Source organism: Triticum dicoccoides, chromosome 2B (assembly GCF_002162155.2).
Source record: "Triticum dicoccoides isolate Atlit2015 ecotype Zavitan chromosome 2B, WEW_v2.0, whole genome shotgun sequence".
NCBI lineage: Eukaryota > Viridiplantae > Streptophyta > Magnoliopsida > Poales > Poaceae > Triticum > Triticum dicoccoides.
Window position 1 is genome coordinate 335,079,186 of NC_041383.1, and position 19,602 is coordinate 335,098,787.

Consider the following 19,602-nt stretch of genomic DNA (forward strand, 5'->3'; position numbering starts at 1 on the left):
GCACTTTCTGTAGCATAAGTACTGCAATACGGAGACTAGTGAATTTTGTGGCGAAAAAACTGCATGCGCTGTTTTTTTACTGTTTTTTGCTTTAGTTTTTTAACCGTTTGTCCGAACGAGGCGTATAATATACCATTTGAAAGCTATGGATTAGGCGCAATTTCGCCATGTTGGACACTTTGAGATTCCTTGCGGTTTAAGAGCAGTTTTGAAAACGGTGGGTGCCCAACTAGTGACAGCGAGCGTATTTTTGCGTTTTTTTAAAACCGCTTATCGGAATGAAGCAAATGATACGCCGTTGTAAAGATATCGTCGAGGCGCAACTTTTTCATATGTATTGCTTTCTCTAATTCGCTACGGTTTAAGAGCAGTTCCAAATTTATTAAAATGCGGAATTCTGTTTTTCATTTTTTTTAAATTTTCGGTACTGTTTTTGCTCCAGTTTTTGAGTTGTTTGTCGAAACGAGGTGTGTGATATGTCGTTGGAAAGCTACGGACGAGGCACAACTTTTATATGTAGAAATGTTTTTGAGATTCCTTGCGGTTTTAAGTTAATTTTGAAAATCGTGTGGCTGACGACGAGTGGCAACGGCCGTTTTTCGTGAAACTTTGACAAACCGCTAGTCGGATTGATTCAAATTATACGCCGTTGGAGAGATATCGATGAGGCGCAACTTTTTTACGTAGAACACTCTCTCTGATTCCTTACGGTTTAAGAGCAATTTCAAAATTATTGAAATGCGGCACTATTTTTTGCGACACCAAAATCGACGAGTAAACTGCATCAGACAGAAAACCGCACTTTATCCAACAGGTAAGTGCACTGCATGATTCCTTTTACTGAGAGTAAATTTTTCCAAACAAGGAAGTGGACTGCGCTTCACATCGGACATAAATGAACCACAACACTATCGAGAAGTGAACCACATTATTTTTTTATTGTTTTCGTAACAATTTTCTTGCACTTCACACTTGGGAGTAAGTGAACCACCACAATACCGAAAGTGAAGCGCATGCGTTTGTGTTGTCATTTGTCTAACTACGTTCTAAAAGAAGTGAACTTCTTTCTGAGTTGTTTTCATTTTTCTGGTTTTACCTAGTGAACCGCATAGGATTTTACAATGACCCGCATCTAAGTATCATTTTCCCTAATAACAAACTTGGCCTTGCAATTCTGATCACCAAAACCAGCAACTATTTAACCCATCTGAATTACATCACTGGTCGAGCAGAACCGAGGCTCCACCGCGTCAGTGAGGCGAACGATATATTTTAAGAATGAAATGCAAAAAAATACATACAATGTACATTGCCCCGTTTTAGCATACACTTGTCTGACTCGTCCACATCCACTCATCAGAACTACATTGACATCTCTAGCGAGCTGCAAACAACCTTGCAGAAATTACCATCATGTCTAACTTTTTTTGTATCAAAGTGAGACATCAAAATTTTGTTAAAATAAACTGCATTGGATTTTTTTAAGAGCAACACATCTGGACCGCATCCAAAATCTGTGGGTCTCCGGGTTCACCATCACGGTGTTTTTTAGAAAAATCCTTGGCCTTTTTAAGAATCAACCCGCAGTCCTCAATAGTCCGTCCATAAGTGAAAAAAAAAAACGTTTCGGGCCCGAGCACTGCACCTTTGTCCCGAGCGAAGCGGCCGCAGTTCCTCTATCCTCTCCTTCTCACGAACGGATCCGCCGCCGCCGCCGTCGCCCCACCCTCGCTCGCCGCTGCGGATCCACCGCCGTCCCTGTTCCAGCCCGTCGCCCCCCCCCTCCGCACGCCGCTGCCCCCGTCTTCTCGACGGTCCCGCCCAAGCTAACGATGCTGACACGCCACTGCTCCAGCACGACCTGACTTGGCAGGGGCGACGCGGCGGTGGTGGTGGTGAGGAAGCGGAGGAAGATGTCGTCGTCGGTGTGGTGCCTTCCAGCACGGCCTGACCTGGAAGGGGGGACGCGACGGTGGTGGTGGTGGGGAGGCGGAGGAAGCCGTCGTCGTCGGTGTGGTGCCTGATGGGGGAGGGGAGTGTCGCATAGCCAGCCTCGCGCCGGCGGTCTGGGCGCTCCTCGCGCCGGTACCTGCTCTGGGAAGAGCAGGAGGGGTGCTGGAGCAGTGGTCGTCGCGTCCTCGGGTTCCCGCAGCCCTCCCCTCGCACATGGTCGTCTTCAGCTCCCAGCCCGCCAGCGCTGTTCTCTGGTAGTCAACATCGTTGACAGAATAGGAGTACATGCGGAGGTCGGGGAGGGGCATGGTCTTGCAGGCCGGGTCTTAGTTGGCGTGCGCGTGCTCTCCTACCACCGCTGCCAGGCCACTGTAGGGGCTTTGCTTCGAGGGTGGGGGACACGGCTACATCATGTAGGTGGGGGAGAAGACGACCATGAGCACCGGCGTCCTCTGCGTGGTGGTAGTCATGAGCCGTGCAATGTCGAGACTGGGTGGAGCACGGGTGACCATTGTGGCTGGGAGCTGAGCTTCTCATCCTCGATCTGGAGAAAATTATAGTGATTCATGACAAAACATAGCAGCGTAGGAGCCAGCAATGGAGCAAGCGAGGCAGAGGTGAGCAAGGGCAGCCAGGACTCCCTTCTCCCCCGGTCTCTGAATCCTCTAATCCTTTCCTCAAATCCAGACATACTGAGTCGTTAATTTTGTATGGCTGGCTGCTGAACCCGTTATTTCATTATGTGCATCGAGCAACATGGAATTTATCTCTTCCCTTGCAAATTCAGATTTGGATCATTGTTCAACAATATACTTCTTGATTTTTCCATAATTATGGCTCAAAATGTCATGCAGTCTAATTTGGATACCTATTTTGTTTTCTTGAAGCTTATAGATGTAGGCACTATCTATGTTCAGTAGGTGCTAAATATTCACATTTAAAGATTCTGGATATATCCTCTTATCTGTTTTCGCCTTTTTACAACATAAACATTTATGGATATTGTAATTGCAGCAATTTGTTTAGCTTTATTTAAATTTGTTTGTTGATCTGAGATTTTGTTCTGTACTATTCTTGCATACTTGATCATTGTGTGAGAGATGGGAGAACACACCTCAACGACTGACATATTATAATTACAGAGATTAGTTGTAAGGATAAAGGAGTGCAGTTTTCTGATTCCGTGATCTGCAGGTTTGAAGAACTAATATTATGTAGCAAATGGCAATAGAATAATTTAGATTTAATAAATTAGCTTTAAGGATAAATTAGCTGGTGCATTTTATTATCAAGAACTAATACTATCAATATACTGGGGGCAATATTTAGCAAACAGTTCAAAATTAGATACTTCTTTAGATTTAAGGAATAATCCATCTTACCCCTCCAATAAAGAAGGAATAATCCATTTTCATATGTTCCTTTTTATATGCAGGCTACAACAGAGCTCCTAGCCGAAGCTCATCCAGGAGCTTCGGCTAGCTGCTCGAACAAATCGAATGAGGGTGCACCGGCCTCCAGCATGAAGCCTGCGATTAGAGGCAGTCCTTTGCACTCCACCTCATGCCCGTGCATTGTTGGTACGCGTATTTGAGGTCGAGTGTGTGCGCGCCTCTGCAACCCCATAACTAGAGACCGAAATCAAGGGTTTTGATTGGTAAGTGATGGAAAAAAGGAGAGGAATAGCAGCAGATATAGAAGGATTTCGGTTCCAGTAGCAAAAGTCAATCCATAATCATCGCAGAGAGCAAGCTGGACAAGGAGGCAGGAAGCATAGGAGTTGGGGAAGAGAGATCCATGTGTTGGCGAGTGCTAGCTGGGTGTGTGCCTCCTGTTTGAGAGGGAGGGAGGACCTTTGCTGGGCAGTCAAAGGATGTGCTCGGTTATGGTGGCCCAACTGCAAGGTAATGCTAACACATGTTACTCTTTCTTCAATTTTGATAGGTTTATGACAGTTCCATTCAAGGACAAATATGTTTATGACATTAATTCAAAGTTGTAAAATACGTATGTTTATAATAGTTTAATTATTCTTAAACGATTTCCACATATATGTGTTGCTTTAGCCACACAAAAATGTGCAGTGAACTTGTTACATAGAACACCCTAGGTATCGCCACTGGCATCGACTAGACGACGCCCATCACTAACACTCTTCTCTTGGGAGCATTGGCCCAGCTCATTGCCGTCGCATCACTCTCCCACCATTGCTTTTGTCTGGTCTCGATCAGATATTTTGCTTGATATGTGGGGAGGTGAGAGGGCAAGCTAGGGGAGTGGAGTTGGGAGAGACGATTGTAGAGCGACATCATTTTTGTTCCTATTTCTTTTCCTTTTCAAGTGTTACTTTTTCTTCATCAGTTCATCTTTAAACTTTTGGTTGTCTCAGCTTAGCTTGCAGCTCCAGCTTGGATTTGTCAGATTTATTGGTAAGCCAAATTGTTTAAATTTATATTGTCCAATTTATTTATAGGAACCAATCACCCAAATGCCTTTCCTAGACTGATGCAAATGGAGCTTGCAATCAGATCCAAAAGACTAATGAAGCTGGAGCTGTCAAACTGACCAAAGCAGGTACAGCCACATCTTAGGCTTGAAAATTTGCATATGGACGTGGGAGTCCACTCATATGTATATGGCTTTCATGTACACTTTTAATGGTCCAGGAACATTTGAATTTTTCTGTGTGTTGATTTTTTTGCCAAGAGTATTTGCTTTGTGTCTGTAGACATTAGGTTGGTTGTCAAGTTGGTAATTAGACGATTAGATCACTGTATCAATCGACAATCATCTCGGGAAAGTATCTTCGTACTTTTGGTAGATAATTGGTACTTCTGTAGTTGCGCGTTTTTATACTTATATATTTGTACCCACTTTTATTGTGTTCTTTGTTCCTTCCTTTTTATCATACATATAACTAAAAGTCAGTTTACAGGAAAACGTCGGTCTCATCCCTGGCCTTCTTCAGTTGAGAAGATTACTCTGCTTTTTATCACTGTTGGAGGATTCCTTATTTTCAGAAGTCAGTATCACAGCAACAGGCAAGCAGCTTGGCCAACTCATTATTTCTACCGTCACCAATCGTTTTTATTGTTGCTGGCCAATGTAGATTGTCGTGATTGTATGAAAGATTAATACCTTTCTCACGTGCATGCTAGCTAGAAGTCGATGTATGATTCTTGGTGTATTCTTGTGTGTGTCCATCGAAACAAGAGGGAGGGTCGGGCTCCAGTCATCCAGATCCTATTAATGGAGTTCAGCCACTTTGAAAAAGGTGATGCTTCACATTGTAAGTTTCTTTGTGGTTGTTGGTGTTTTTTCTTGATGTGTTTGCATGATAGTTGTCTGCTTGTGCATATTCAGCTGTTCGAAAATGCTTGTCATTCATGTGCAAGTTAACCAGCTAGGGAAAGTAATAGCAGTTCACTTGATCACATGGTAATAATGTTAGTAGGTGTATGTCAAGCTAGCTGATTAGCAAGTCAACATGGCCTCGGTTAACATACGTCGGTTTTTAGTTGCTGGTCAGTTATGCAGCTTGTCTCCAATGACCTTTCTAACTCAAACATGCCATCGATCGGTCAAATAGACAACAAGGACACGAAACAAATGGAAAGAAAGCAGCAAGCTGTTAAATTCATAATTTTATTTCTGTGATTTCTTCTTTCATTTTGTGGAACCTAGCTTGTGAAATCTTCCGTCTTTCTAACTTGAGGGCCTCTTGTGGTTTTAGCAATGGACTTGGCTCTAGCTCTTAAAAGTTGGTGAGCGAGAAGTTCACAACCTGAACACCGTAAGTTGTGCCTTCATGCCTATTACAAAGAAGTTACTATAAAAGGGATTTGTGTGTGAGTTTGACCAATTGGATTCCTGATTGATTTATCAGAACCAATACATGCAATGCTACATCACACCATATTTTAAAAGTTCATTGGAAATTTCAAAGGTAGCAACGAGGTGCAACGGTCCTCCGCTGAGCGACTTTGTTGAGAGTCAATTTCTTTAGGAGCAGGTAAACCGTCTTCATACAGAGAGATCTGCCATAAAGGCACTATTGTCTCGAAACACTTCATGACACTTTGATCCGATACTGCTTGAAGAAAAGGCCTAAAGGTGAGGACAGGAATGCTCCAAGGGAAGATGCATGTAAGGTCACAAATCATAACTCTCAGGTAGCGGATCAGCCAACCACTGGATGTGTTCCATGATTTATTTATTTCAGTGGTTTACAAAGTGGTATGTACGGTGCACACGCCCTCCAAAGTTATAATTTCTCTTTAGTTATCTCCTTACGATTTCTTTGATGCTTGTGAAAATGCGAAGGCTTGATGTGAACTATGGTGCCGACAGGATATGAATGGCCGGACAATGCGGCATTTTTCTTTTGCACCAAAGAATCTCAGACCATCATGCTGTTCTTTTCAGTTTGAATCTTCTTAGAAGTTGGAATGTAAGTAGGAAGATAACATACACAGTTCAATTTTGTATGTCCAATTAATAATGGTTTTGTGGTTGACATTTGGGGATGATGATATAAACAACTAAAGCAATGGTAAGAAAATGTATGTTCCATTTTCATCTTATTAGTGGGCTAAATCCATGGAGCTTTGGTACGTTATTATTGATTGATAGTCATCTATATATGGATTTTTTTAGCCTTTTGTTTCTCCTCATGCTGCTACTGTATCAATTCAATTTGAGAAGCACATTCTTCATGCGCCTATATGTGGTATACTAATATGCACTGCTGTAAGTCGGTTGCTATTGTTAAATGGATCAATAATGAAATACTCATTACTGCTACCAGAGTATATTCCATCACAATGCCCGGGCACCAATAGTCAAGAGGAGGATGTTGTAGATGAAAGTGATAGGAGGTAACTATGAGCATGATCTAACAATGGGCCAATGGTAATTTCTGTGAGGGAGAAATGACGCTTGGAGAATAATGCATAGTATATTTTCTCCCGTTGCAACGCACGGGCATATTAACTATTAACCAGTATTGATCAAACCCTTTTCTTGTTTTGCAGCCATCCTTGCAGTTGCGTACCGCACGCACCCACACGCCGCACTGCACGCCCACGTGTCAGAGAAACAATCACAGATAAACAGCGAACATCAGTTGACATTATTTTCTTTATGAACCCCACGGGTGTTGACTACAAAGGGATTTTATATTCACACAAATATTTTCAAGCGAACTGCCCCTGAAAAAGAAGTGTACCCCTCGTGGAATACCTTTTGTTTCTTGTCACAAGCCGAACCAGGGGCGCGTTGTAACGAACTGCATCATTTTCAACATTTCACAAGCAGGTTCCTAGAATTTTTAGGCCCTGAATGTTTTTCACGGACACCACTTAACAAAAAAGAGGAAATGCACACTCGTGCTCTTATATGTGCCACAACACGCTAGCAAAACAGTCTAGCCACAGTGGATGTCACGGTGGCACCGGTGACCTGTGCTCTAGCCGGGTGGTGTTCAAATCAAAGATCAAAGCAATTTTGTGCACATCAAACCAGCAGACTGCACGACCGGGCTGCCCGAACCGTCGCTTTTTGCCGCGCCGTGACCATCGTGTCTTTCGCTGCCACTAGTGCCTTCCGACACCGGCGAGCACAAAGAGGATGAGCTGCACTGCCTGAATACCAGGACCGCTCAATTGGGGACACGACATGTTGTATCGAACTGCAGAAACTAAAAATTTGATGAGCGGCCGAGATGGATTCAGTGCGTCCAGGGGGCTCGTCGGAGCCATTGTTGGAGAGGATGAAGGGGGAGCCCGCGGCGTGCTCCTCCTCTGGACAGCCATGGCACGCATGCACGGGGAAAGCAGACTGCAAGCACGGCCGGCGGAACGCACTCAGATGCGCTGCGCACCGCAACAGGCGCGTCGGGTGAACTGCATATGGGCTTGGGGTTGGAGGTCCTCCTCTTCTTTCCTGGAGGAGATCGTCGGTTAGCCAAACAGCAAGGAGCCGACGACGAGTACGAAACGCATCGATCTGGTGGGAAGCCGGCGACCAGAGGAATCAACAGGAGCTCACCGTCCACCGGTCTGGAGAACAGAAGGTGAAGTACGCCCGCGGGAGCTCAGTCGGGGGCAGCGCTCGGTGGTGGCCGCGGTGGCTCGCGCGGTGAGCGGCCCGGCTTGATCCGGACGGGGCGGAGCGGGATCCGGCCATGGGGGGCATGAATCGTCGGATCTCACCGGATCCGACGCAGAGGGCAGCGCAGAGGGAGGCAAGTCGCCGGGGAAGGGAAAGGAAGGGGGCGACGCCGTGGCTGCAGGCTGTGGAAGAGCGCGAGGTGGTGGGCGGCGCGGTGGCGCGGGCAGATGGAGAGTCGCTGCGGAGAAGGTGGTAGAAGATAGGTGGTGCAGGGATCGCGCGTGGTGGTGGGGCGGCGCGGTTGCATGGCGCCCTGGCCTGGGGAAGGTAGCGCCATGGCCGGCGGGGTTGGGGGTGGCGGCGCGAGGGAGGGAGTTGGTGCGGCGGTGTGGGGGAGGTGGTGCGGTGGTGGAGGTGGAGCATGGGGGGACCGGGAGGGGTGTTTTTTTTTCTTAGCCCCGTGCAGTTCGTTCGGTTCCTTCGCGCGGTTAGTTTTGTAGCTACGGGTAGGTCCCGGGCGTTAGCAGAATTGGTGTTAGCAGAATAAGGTTTTTTTTCTGAAAGTATGTCGCGTACCATATTTCCATAGAAGGGAGCAAACATAATTATAAGATACTAGACACGGATGCGAACATCCGGCTAGCGACACCCACACCACACGAAATGGAAAGTCTACTCTCTCACAAAATGTTCTAATCTACCAACTCCTGCGGTCTTCCAATCCTTGAGCTTCCATGATTTGGTCCACCAAAAGGTGAGATATCCTTTGTTGCTCGAGGTGACCAAACACCCGCGCATTGCGTTGTTTCCAGACAGACCAAGCAATGGCGATGACCATCGTGTCAAATCCTCTCCTATGCTTCGCGATCACGGTTTGCCTAGCCCGAAGCCACCAAGCGGTAAAGGTCTCATTATGTTCCGGGTAAGGTGCAGCAACTCCAACTTTAGTAAAGCAAAGATGCCAAACTTCCTTAGCATAGCTACAGTGAACCAGGATGTGATCAACGGTGTCTTCCTCTTGGAGGCATAGGAAGCAAGCAACTGTGTCATCCTGCATGCCGTGCCTAGCCCTCCTATCAGATGTCCACAATCTATATTGAACCGCCAGCCAAACGAAGATTTTGCATTTAAGAATGGCCCCACTCCTCCAAATGCACTCATATGTTGGCGATCTGATGAGGCCGATGCAAAGCCTTTGATACACCGAACTGGCCGTATACTTGCCAGAGCGATCACACGGGCAGGTAAACACATCAGGCTGAAGATGGTCCCTATGCACTCCCGCAATGGCCGCACGCAAATGCATGCGCTGAATCAAGGCCATGAAAGGTGTATCTCCAATGATGTCTTGTTCCCACTGGTCATTTGTCAATGCTTGGCACACTGTTCTCATGTTCAGCACTCTTGTCGGAACCAAGGACAACCGCTGCGCCATTGATCCATCTATCCTTTCAAAAGAGGACTCGCTCCCCTATGCCAACTGTAATGTGAACCAAACTATTGAACACCTCTCGAGTATCAGCATCGATCATGAACGGTAGGCCCTGCCACGGCCTATCCTGATCAGTCCTCCTCAACCACTCCCACCTCACTCTAAGTGTGAGCGCTTGCAGCTTGAGGTTTTTGATACCAAGGCCCCCATAACACGTTGGGCGGCATATCGTGTTCCAAGCGACAAGGCACTGCCCTCCGTTAACTTTCTCCTTTCCTGCCCAAAAAAATGATCTCATCCAAGCATCGATCTCCTCAAAAACCCAGTCCGGGGCATTGAGGACCATTAACTGATGTATGGGTCTCGCCGCAACCACCGATTTGACAAGAACCAAACGGCCTGGCCTTTGAATAAGTCCTCTTTGCCAAGCAGGAATGAGCTTCCTAACCTGGTCGATTAGAGGCTGCCAATTAGCCCTCGTGAGCTATTTAATTGCCAGCGGGATGCCCAGGTACTTGCAAGGAAAGCTGCCCATCGCACATTGCAGAATGTCCCTCACACGGTGCTGGTCTTCCTCATTTCCTTTTATCATGATTGCCATGGACTTATTATAGTTCACCACCAATCCTGATGCCGCGCCAAAACAATCAAGAGCCATCCTGACGAAACTGAGATCCAGGTTGGTGGGCCTGATGAACAGAGCAACAACGTCGGCATAAATGGACAGTCTTTGAGTCGCCGAGATACCAGGGAACGAGCTAACTGCCCCAACTTCTGCCCCCTTCGTGAACAAGGATGACAGAGCTTCCATGGCGGTCACGAATAGAAGGAGGGACACCGGATCTCCCTGCCGTAGGCCACAAGTATGAGCAAAACTCGACCCGGGGCTGCCATTAACTAAGATCTTAGTGCTAGCTGTCTGCAGGAGTATTGCAATCCACCTCATCCATTTTCCCCAAACCCCTTCTTGCGCAGAACTTGGAACAAGAATGGCCATGCAAGGGAGTCAAACGCTTTGGTGATATCAAGTTTAAGAAACACTCCCGGGGTCTTCCGCGCATGCAACTTCCGGGCTATTTGTTTCACCAAAAGGAAGTTGTCGTGCAAACATCTCCCTGCTATGAATGCGGACTGGTTCGTGGTAACAATCTCTGACATTCTTTTCCTTGCTCGACATGCAAGAGCTTTTGCAAAAAGCTTGGCAAAGCTGTGAGTTAAGCTGATGGGGCGGTAATCAGCCTCCGCATCCGGCCTCTTGGGAATGAGTGCGATCAGCGCCTTGTTAAGTTTAGCGAACCCTCTACCATCGCCCACATACAATTTCAGGATAGCAGCCATGATGTCATGCTTAATAATCGACCACGCCTTTTGATAGAATATCCCAATGAAGCCATCAGGTCCCGGCGCATGATCCGGGGGTAGCTCCTTGACCACGTTCCATATTTCTTCCTCAGCGAATATTGCCTCCAGTTCACGAAGATCCACCCGTTCCATTCCAAGGTAGTCAAGATCCAGGGTGTAATCGCGAGCTTGTTGTTTGCCTAGCAGGCCCCTATATTCCTTAGTAAAGATTTCCTCCTTTCTACTCTGCTCGATGATGATTTCATCCCCGTGTTTGATATGCGCAATGTAGTTTTTGGTACGCCTTCCATTTGCCACCGCTTGGAACAATCTAGTGTTAGCATCCCCCTCCCAAATCCATCGGATCCTGGAGCGTTGCCTTGAGATGGTTCTTTCCAGGGAGGCGAGCCCCAAGACGGCCAACTTCAAGGAACGACGCAGCCAAAGCTCATCGCAAGTTAACGGCCTGCCCTCTTGTGCCTGTTCGAGCCGCAAGATCACCTAGTTAGCAATTGCTAGCTTAAGCTTTATGTTGCCCATCTTCCTCTGTCCCCACGCTTGCAAGACCACGACCGTGTTACGAAACAAAGCATCCAGACGTTTGAAAGGATCGGTGATGCTCTCATCGCAAACCCAAGCGTCCCTAACCGCATCCTCGAATCCCTCCAGCTTTGCCCAAAACAACTCAAATCTGAATCTCCGCTTTGGGATGCAGATCACATTGTTGGAAATATGCCCTAGAGGCAATAATAAATTAGTTATTATTATATTTCCTTGTTCATGATAATCGTTTATTATCCATGCTATAATTGTATTGATAGGAAACTCAAATACATGTGTGGGTACATAGACAACACCATGTCCCTAGTAAGCCTCTAGTTGACTAGCTCGTTGGTCAATTGATGGTTACGGTTTCCTGACCATGGACATTGAATGTCGTTGATAACGAGATCACATCATTAGGAGAATGATGTGGTGGAGAAGACCCAATCCTAAGCCTAGCACAAAGATCGTAGTTCGTATGCTAAAGCTTTTCTAATGTCAAGTATCATTTCCTTAGACCATGAGATCGTGCAACTCCCGGATACCGTAGGAATGCTTTGGGTGCACCAAACGTCACAACGTAACTGGGTGGCTATAAAGGTGCACTATAGGTATCTCCGAAAGTGTCTGTTGGGTTGGCACGAATCGAGACTGGGATTTGTCACTCCGTGTGACGGAGAGGTATCTCTGGGCCCACTCGGTAGGACATCATCATAATGTGCACAATGTGACCAAGGGGTTGATCACGGGATGATGTGTTATGGAACGAGTAAAGAGACTTGCCGGTAACGAGATTGAATAAGGTATCAACATATCGACGATCGAATCTCGGGCAAGTACAATACCACTAGACAAAGGGAATTGTATACGGGATCAATTGAGTCCTTGACATCGTGGTTCATCCGATGAGATCATCGTGGAACATGTGGGAGCCAACATGGGTATCCAGATCCCGCTGTTGGTTATTGACCGGAGAACGTCTTGGTCATGTCTGCATGGTTCCCGAACCCGTAGGGTCTACACACTTAAGGTTCGATGACGCTAGGGTTATAGGGAATAGATATACGTGGTTACCGAATGTTGTTCGGAGTCCCGGATGAGATCGCGACGTCACGAGGAGTTCCAGAATGGTCTGGAGGTAAAGATTTATATATGGAAAGTTGTTGTTCGGGTTCCGGGAAAAGTTCGGGTTTTCTGGTATTGTACCGGGAAGCTTCCAGAAGGTTCCAGAGGATTTCGGAAGGGTCCGGAGGTCCGGAAATTGTTCCACCACGTCCAATACAGCAGCATGGGCTGTAAGGGGGTGCCCTAGCCTTAATGGGCCAGGGGCACCAGCCCCCCCAAGGCCCATGCGCATGGGAGAGGGGAAACCCTAAGGGGGAGGGCCTCCACTTGACTTGGGAGGCACTCCTCCCCCCCTTGGCCGCCGCCCCCAACCCTAGATGGGATCTAGGGGGGCCGGCCCCGTTCTCTCCCCACCTATAAATAGTGGAGGGGTGGGAGCGCAGCCGCACCCAAGTTCTGGCGCAGCCCTTCCCCTCTCCCAAGTACTCCTCCTTTCCCGTGGTGCTTGGCGAAGCCCTGCAGGATTGCCACGCTCCTCCACCACCACCACACCGTTGTGCTGCTGCTGGACGGAGTCTTCCTCAACCTCTCCCTCTCTCCTTGCTGGATCAAGGCATGGGAGACGTCACCGGGCTATACGTGTGTTGAACGCGGAGGTGCCGTCCGTTCGGCACTAGGATCTCCGGTGATTTGGATCACGACGAGTACGACTCCTTCAACCCCGTTCTCTTAAACGCTTCCGCTTAGCGATCTACAAGGGTATGTAGATGCACTCTCCTTCCCCTCGTTGTTGGTTTCTCCATAGATAGATCTTGGTGACACGTAGGAAAATTTTGAATTTCTGCTACGTTCCCCAACAGTGGCATCATGAGCTAGGTCTATTGCGTAGATTCTATGCATGAGTAGAACACAAAGTAGTTGTGGGCGTTGATTTTGTTCAGTATGCTTACCGTTACTAGTCCAATCTTGTTTCGACGGTATTGTGGGATGAAGCGGCCCAGACCGACCTTACACGTACACTTATGTGAGACAGGTTCCACCGACTGACATGCACTTGGTGCATAAGGTGGCTAGCGGGTGCCAGTCACTCCCACTTTAGTCGGAACGGATTCGATGAAAAGGGTCCTTATGAAGGGTAAATAGCAATTGGCATATCACGTTGTGGTTTTGCATAGGTAAGAAACGTTCTTGCTAGAAACCCATAGCAGCCACGTAAAACATGCAAACAACAATTAGAGGACGTCTAACTTGTTTTTGTAGGGTATGCTATGTGATGTGATATGGCCAAGAAAGAATGTGATGAATGATATGTGATGTATGAGATTGATCATGTTCTTGTAATAGGAATCACGACTTGCATGTCGATGAGTATGACAACCGGCAGGAGCCATAGGAGTTGTCTTTATTTATTGTATGACCCGCGTGTCATTGAACAACGCCATGTAATTACTTTACTTTATTGCTAACCGGTAGCCATAGTAGTAGAAGTAATAAGTTGGCGAGACAACTTCATGGAGACATGATGATGGAGATCATGATGATGGAGATCATGGTGTCATGCCGGTGACGATGATGATCATGGAGCCCCGAAGATGGAGATCAAAAGGAGCAAAATGATATTGGCCATATCATGTCACCTTTTGATTGCATGTGATGTTTATCATGTTTATACATCTTATTTGCTTAGAATGACGGTAGTAAATAAGATGATCCCTCATTAAAATTTCAAGAAAGTGTTCCCCCTAACTGTGCACCGTTGCGAAAGTTCGTCGTTTCGAAGCACCACGTGATGATCGGGTGTGATAGATTCTTATGTTCACATACAACAGGTGTAAGCCAGATTTACACACGCGAAACACTTAGGTTAACTTGACGAGCCTAGCATGTACAGACATGGCCTCGGAACACAAGAGACCAAAAGGTCGAGCATGAGTCGTATAGTAGATACGATCAACATGAAGATGTTCACCGATGATAACTAGTCCGTCTCACGTGATGATCGGACACGGCCTAGTTGACTCGGATCATGTAATCACTTGGATGACTAGAGGGATGTCTATCTGAGTGGGAGTTCATTAGATGAACTTAATTATCCTGAACATAGTCAAAAGATCTTTGCAAATTATGTCGTAAGCTCGCGCTTTAGTTCCACTGTTTAGATATGTTCCTAGAGAAAATATAGTTGAAAGTTGACAGTAGCGATTATGCGGACAGTAGAAAGCTTATGTCCTTAATGCACCACTCAGTGTGCTGAACCCCAAACGTCGTTTGTGGATGTTGCGAACATCGGACATACACGTTTTGATAACTACGTGATAGTTCAGTTAAACGGTTTAGAGTTGAGGCACCAAAGACATTTTCGAAATGTCGCGGAACATATGAGATGTTTCGAGGGCTGAAATTGGGATTTCAGGCTCATGCCCACGTTAAGAGGTATAAGACCTCCGACGATTTTCTTAGCCCGCAAACTAAGGGAGAAAAGCTCAACCGTTGAGCTTGTGCTCAGATTGTCTGAGTGCAAAAATCACTTGAATCGAGTGGGAGTTGATCTTCCAGATGAGATAGTGATGTTTCTCCAAAGTCATTGCCACCAAGCTGCTAGAGCTTCATGATGAACTATAACAAATCAGGGATAGATATGATGATCCTTGAGATATTCACGATGTTTGACACCGCGAAAGTAGAAATCAAGAAGGAGCATCAATTGTTGATGGTTAGTGAAACCACTAGTTTCAAGAAGGGCAAGGGCAAGAAGGGGCACTTCATGAAATGGCAAATCAGTTGCCGCTCCAGTGAAGAAACCCAAGGTTGAACCCAAACCCGAGACTAAGTGCTTCTGTAATAAGGGGAACAGCCACTGGAGCAGAATTACCCTAGATACTTGGTAGATAAGAAAGCTGGCAAGGTCGATAGAAGTATATTGGATATACATTATGTTAATGTGTACTTTACTAGTACTCCTAGTAGCGCCAGGGTATTAGATACCGGTTCGGTTGCTAACTGTTAGTAACTCAAAATAAGAGCTACGGAATAAACAGAGACTAGCTAGAGGTGAGCTGACGATATGTGTTGGAAGTGTTTCCCAGGTTGATGCGATCAAACATCGCATGCTCCCTCTACCATCAAGATTAGTAATTAACCTAAATAATTGTCATTTGGTGTTTGCGTTGAGCATAGACATGATTGGGTTATGTCTATCGCAATACGGTTATTCATTTAAGGAGAATAATGGTTACTCTATTTATTTGAATAATACCTTCAATGGTCTTGCACCTAAAGGAATGGTTTATTGAATCTCGATCGTAGTGATACACATTTTCATGCCAAAAGATATAAGATAGTAATGATAGTACCACTTACTTATGGCACTGCCATGTAAGTCATATTGGTATAAAACGCATGAAGAAGCTCCATGTTGATGGATCTTTGGACTCACTCGTTTTTGAAAAGGTTGAGACATGCGAACCATGTCTATTGGTGTATACGCATGAAGAAACTCCATGTAGATGGATCGTTTGGACTCACTTGATTTTGAATCACGTGAGATATGCAAATCATACCACATGGGCAAGATGACTGAAAAGCCTCGTTTTCAGTAAGATGGAACAAGATATCAACTTGTTGGAAGTAACACATTTTGATGTGTGCAGTCCAATGAGTGCTGAGGCATGCAGTGAATATCGTTATGTTCTTACTTCACAGATGATTCGAGTAGATGTTGAGTATATTTACTTGATAAAACACAAGTCTGAATTATTGAATGGTTCAAGTAATTTCAGAGTGAAGTTGAAGATCATTGTGACAAGAGGATAAAATGTCTATGATATGATCACAGAGATGAGTATCTGAGTTACGAGCTTTGGCACGCAATTAAGACATTGTGGAAATTGTTTCACAATTAATACTGCCTGGAACACCATAGTGTGATGGTGTGTCCGAACATCATAGTTGCACCCTATTGGATATGGTGCGTACCATGATGTCTCTTATCGAATTACCACTATCGTTCATGGGTTAGGCATTAGAGACAACCGCACTCACTTTAATAGGGCACCACGTAATTCCGTTGAGACGACACAGTTTGAACTATGGTTTGGAGAAACCTAAGTTGTCGTTTCGTAAAGGTTTGGGGCTGTGACGCTTATGTGAAAAAGTTTCAAGTTGATAAGCTCAAATCCAAAGCAGATAAAATGCATCTTCATAGGACACCCAAAAACAGTTGGGTATACCTCCTATCTCAGATCCGGAAGCAAAAGTAATTGTTTCTAGAAACGGGTCCTTTCTCGAGGAAAAGTTTCTCTCGAAAGAATTGAGTGGGAGGATGGTGGAGACTTGATGAGGTTATTGAACCGTCACTTCAACTAGTGTGTAGCAGGGGGCACATGAAGTTGTTCCTGTGGCGCCTACACCAATTGAAGTGGAAGCTTATGATAGTGATCATGAAGTTTCGGATCAAGTCACTACCGTACCTCGTAGGGTGACAAGGATGCGTACTACTTCAGAGTGGTACACAATCCTGTCTTAGAGGTCATGTTGCTAGACAACAATGAACCTACAAGCTATGGAGAAGTGATGGTGGGCCTGGATTCCGACGAATGGCTCGAGGCCATAAAATCCGAGAAAGGATCCGTGACTGTGGAAGAAATACTTGATGGTCGCAAGGCCGTTGGGTACAGATGGATTTTAAAAGGAAGACAGAAAATGATGGTAAGAATCACCATTAAGAAAGCTCGACTTGTTGTTAAGATGTTTTCCGACAAGTTCAAGGAGTTGACTACGGCGAGGCTTTCTCACTCGTAGCGATGCTAAGAGTCTGTTGGAATTGGATTAGCACTTACTGCATTATTTATGAAATCTTGCAGATAGAATGTCAAAACATTGTTTCCTCGACAGTTTTCTTGAGGAAAAGTTGTATGTGATACAACCAGAAGGTTTTGACAATCCTGAAGAACGCTAACAAATATGCAAAACTCCAGTGATCCTTCCATGGACTGGAGTAAGCATCTCGGAGTTGGAATGTACGCTTTGATGAGATGATCAAAAGATTTTGGGTTTATACAAAGTTTATGAGAAACTTGTATTTCCAAAGAAGTGAGTGGGAGCACTATAGAATTTTTGATGAGTATATGTTGTAAACATATTGTTGATCAAAAATGATGTAGAATTTCTAGAAAGCATATAGGGTTATTTGAAAAGTGTTTTTCAAGGGAAAACCTGGATTAAGCTACTTGGACATTGAGCATCAAGATCTATGAGGATAGATCAAAACCACTTAATGGTACTTTCGAATGAGCACATACCTTGACATGATCTTGAAGGTGTTCAAGATGGATCAGTCAAAGAAGGAGTTCTTGCCTGAGTTATAAGGTATGAAGTTAAGAGTTAAAGCTCGACCACGACAGAAGAGAGAGAAAGGACGAAGGTCGTCCCCTATGCTTCAGACGTAGGATCTATAGTATGCTATGCTGTGTACCGCACCGGAAGTGTGCCTTGCCATGAGTCAGTCAAGGGGTACAAGAATGATCCAGGAATAGATCATTGGACAGCGGTCAAAATTGTCCTTGGAGTAAATAAAGGACATGTTTCTCGATTATGGAGGTGATAAAGAGTTCGGCGTAAAGGGTTACGTCGATGCAAGCTTTAACACCTATCCGAATGACTCTGAGTAGCAAACCGGATACGTATAGTGGAGCAACCATTTGGAATAGTTTCAAGTGGAGCGTGGAAGCAACATTTATAATATGACATAGAGAATTGCGAAGTACATACGGATCTGAATGTTGCAGACCCGTTGACTAAAACCTCTCTCACAAGCAAAACATGATCAAACCCCAGAAATCATTGAGACTTAATCACATGGTGATGTGACACTAGTAAACTCTTTGGATGTTGGTCACATGGCGATGTGACCTGTGAGTGTTAATCACATGGCGATGTGAACTAGATTATTGACTCTAGTGCAAGTGGGAGACTGTTGGAAATATGTCCTAGAGGCAATAATAAATTAGTCATTATTATATTTCCTTGTTCATGATAATCGTTTATTATCTATGCTATAATTGTATTGATAGGAAACTCAGATACATGTGTGGGTACATAGACAACAGCATGTCCCTAGTAAGCCTCTAGTTGACTAGCTCGTTGATCAATAGATGGTTACGGTTTCTTGACCATGGACATTGAATGTCATTGATAACGGGATCACATCATTAGGAGAATGATGTGATGGACAAGACCCAATCCTAAGCCTAGCACAAAGATCATAGTTCGTATGCTAAAGCTTTTCTAATGTCAAGTATCATTTCCTTAGACCATGAGATCGTGCAACTCCCGGATACCGTAGGAATGCTTTGGGTGCACCAAACGTCACAAAGTAACTGGGTGGCTATAAAGGTGCACTACAGGTATCTCCAAAAGTGTCTGTTGGGTTGGCACGAATCGAGACTGGGATTTGTCACTCCGTGTGATGGAGAGGTATCTCTGGGCCCACTCGGTAGGACATCATCATAATGTGCACAATGTGACCAAGGGGTTGATCACGGGATGATGTGTTATGGAACAAGTAAAGAGACTTGCCGGTAACGAGATTGAACAAGGTATCGGCATACCGACGATCGAATCTCGGGCAAGTACAATACCGCTAGACAAAAGGAATTGTATACGGGATCAATTGAGTCCTTGACATCGTGGTTCATCCGATGAGATCATAGTGGAACATGTGGGAGCCAACATGGGTATCCAGATCCTGCTGTTGGTTATTGACCGGAGAACGTCTCGGTCATGTCTGCATGGTTCCCGAACCCGTAGGGTCTACACACTTAAGGTTCGATGACGCTAGGGTTATAGGGAATAGATATACGTGGTTATCGAATGTTGTTCGGAGTCCCGGATGAGATCTTAGACGTCACGAGGAGTTCCGGAATGGTCTGGAGGTAAAGATTTATATATGGAAAGTTGTTGTTCGGGTTCCGGGAAAAGTTCTGGTTTTTCTGGTATTGTACTGGGAAGCTTCCAGAAGGTTCCGGAGGATTCCGGAAGGGTCCGGAGGTCCGGAAATTGTTTCACCACGTCCAATACAGCAGCATGGGCTGTAAGGGGGCGCCCTAGCCTTAATGGGCCAGGGCACCAGCCCCCCCAAGGCCCATGCGCATGGGAGA

The 19,602-nt window shown here is 45.6% G+C and overlaps 1 protein-coding gene and 1 long non-coding RNA gene across 14 annotated transcripts; one reads left to right on the forward strand and one right to left on the reverse strand.

Annotated features, from left to right (window-relative positions):
* The first annotated feature begins 1,630 nt into the window (after positions 1 to 1,630).
* On the forward strand, positions 1,631 to 7,199 carry LOC119363646. Of its 13 annotated transcripts, XR_005174213.1 has the most exons (11): positions 1,634 to 2,570; positions 3,389 to 3,610; positions 3,698 to 3,857; positions 4,427 to 4,527; positions 4,889 to 5,227; positions 5,687 to 5,746; positions 5,840 to 5,965; positions 6,059 to 6,189; positions 6,304 to 6,403; positions 6,761 to 6,864; positions 6,987 to 7,199. It is a non-coding gene; the product is annotated as an uncharacterized LOC119363646 (long non-coding RNA). The 13 variants fall into 13 exon arrangements; XR_005174219.1 differs by having other exon boundaries at positions 1,632 to 2,570; positions 5,840 to 6,125; XR_005174211.1 differs by having other exon boundaries at positions 1,632 to 2,570; positions 6,277 to 6,864.
* A 34-nt stretch (positions 7,200 to 7,233) lies between these two features.
* On the reverse strand, positions 7,234 to 8,492 carry LOC119363645. The gene is made up of 2 exons (XM_037629014.1): positions 8,002 to 8,492; positions 7,234 to 7,896 (listed from the first exon to the last, which is right to left on the reverse strand). The coding sequence occupies exons 1-2, from the start codon at positions 8,485 to 8,487 to the stop codon at positions 7,468 to 7,470; spliced, it is 915 nt and encodes a 304-aa protein (XP_037484911.1). The 5' UTR covers positions 8,488 to 8,492; the 3' UTR covers positions 7,234 to 7,467.
* Between the last annotated feature and the right edge of the window lie 11,110 nt (positions 8,493 to 19,602).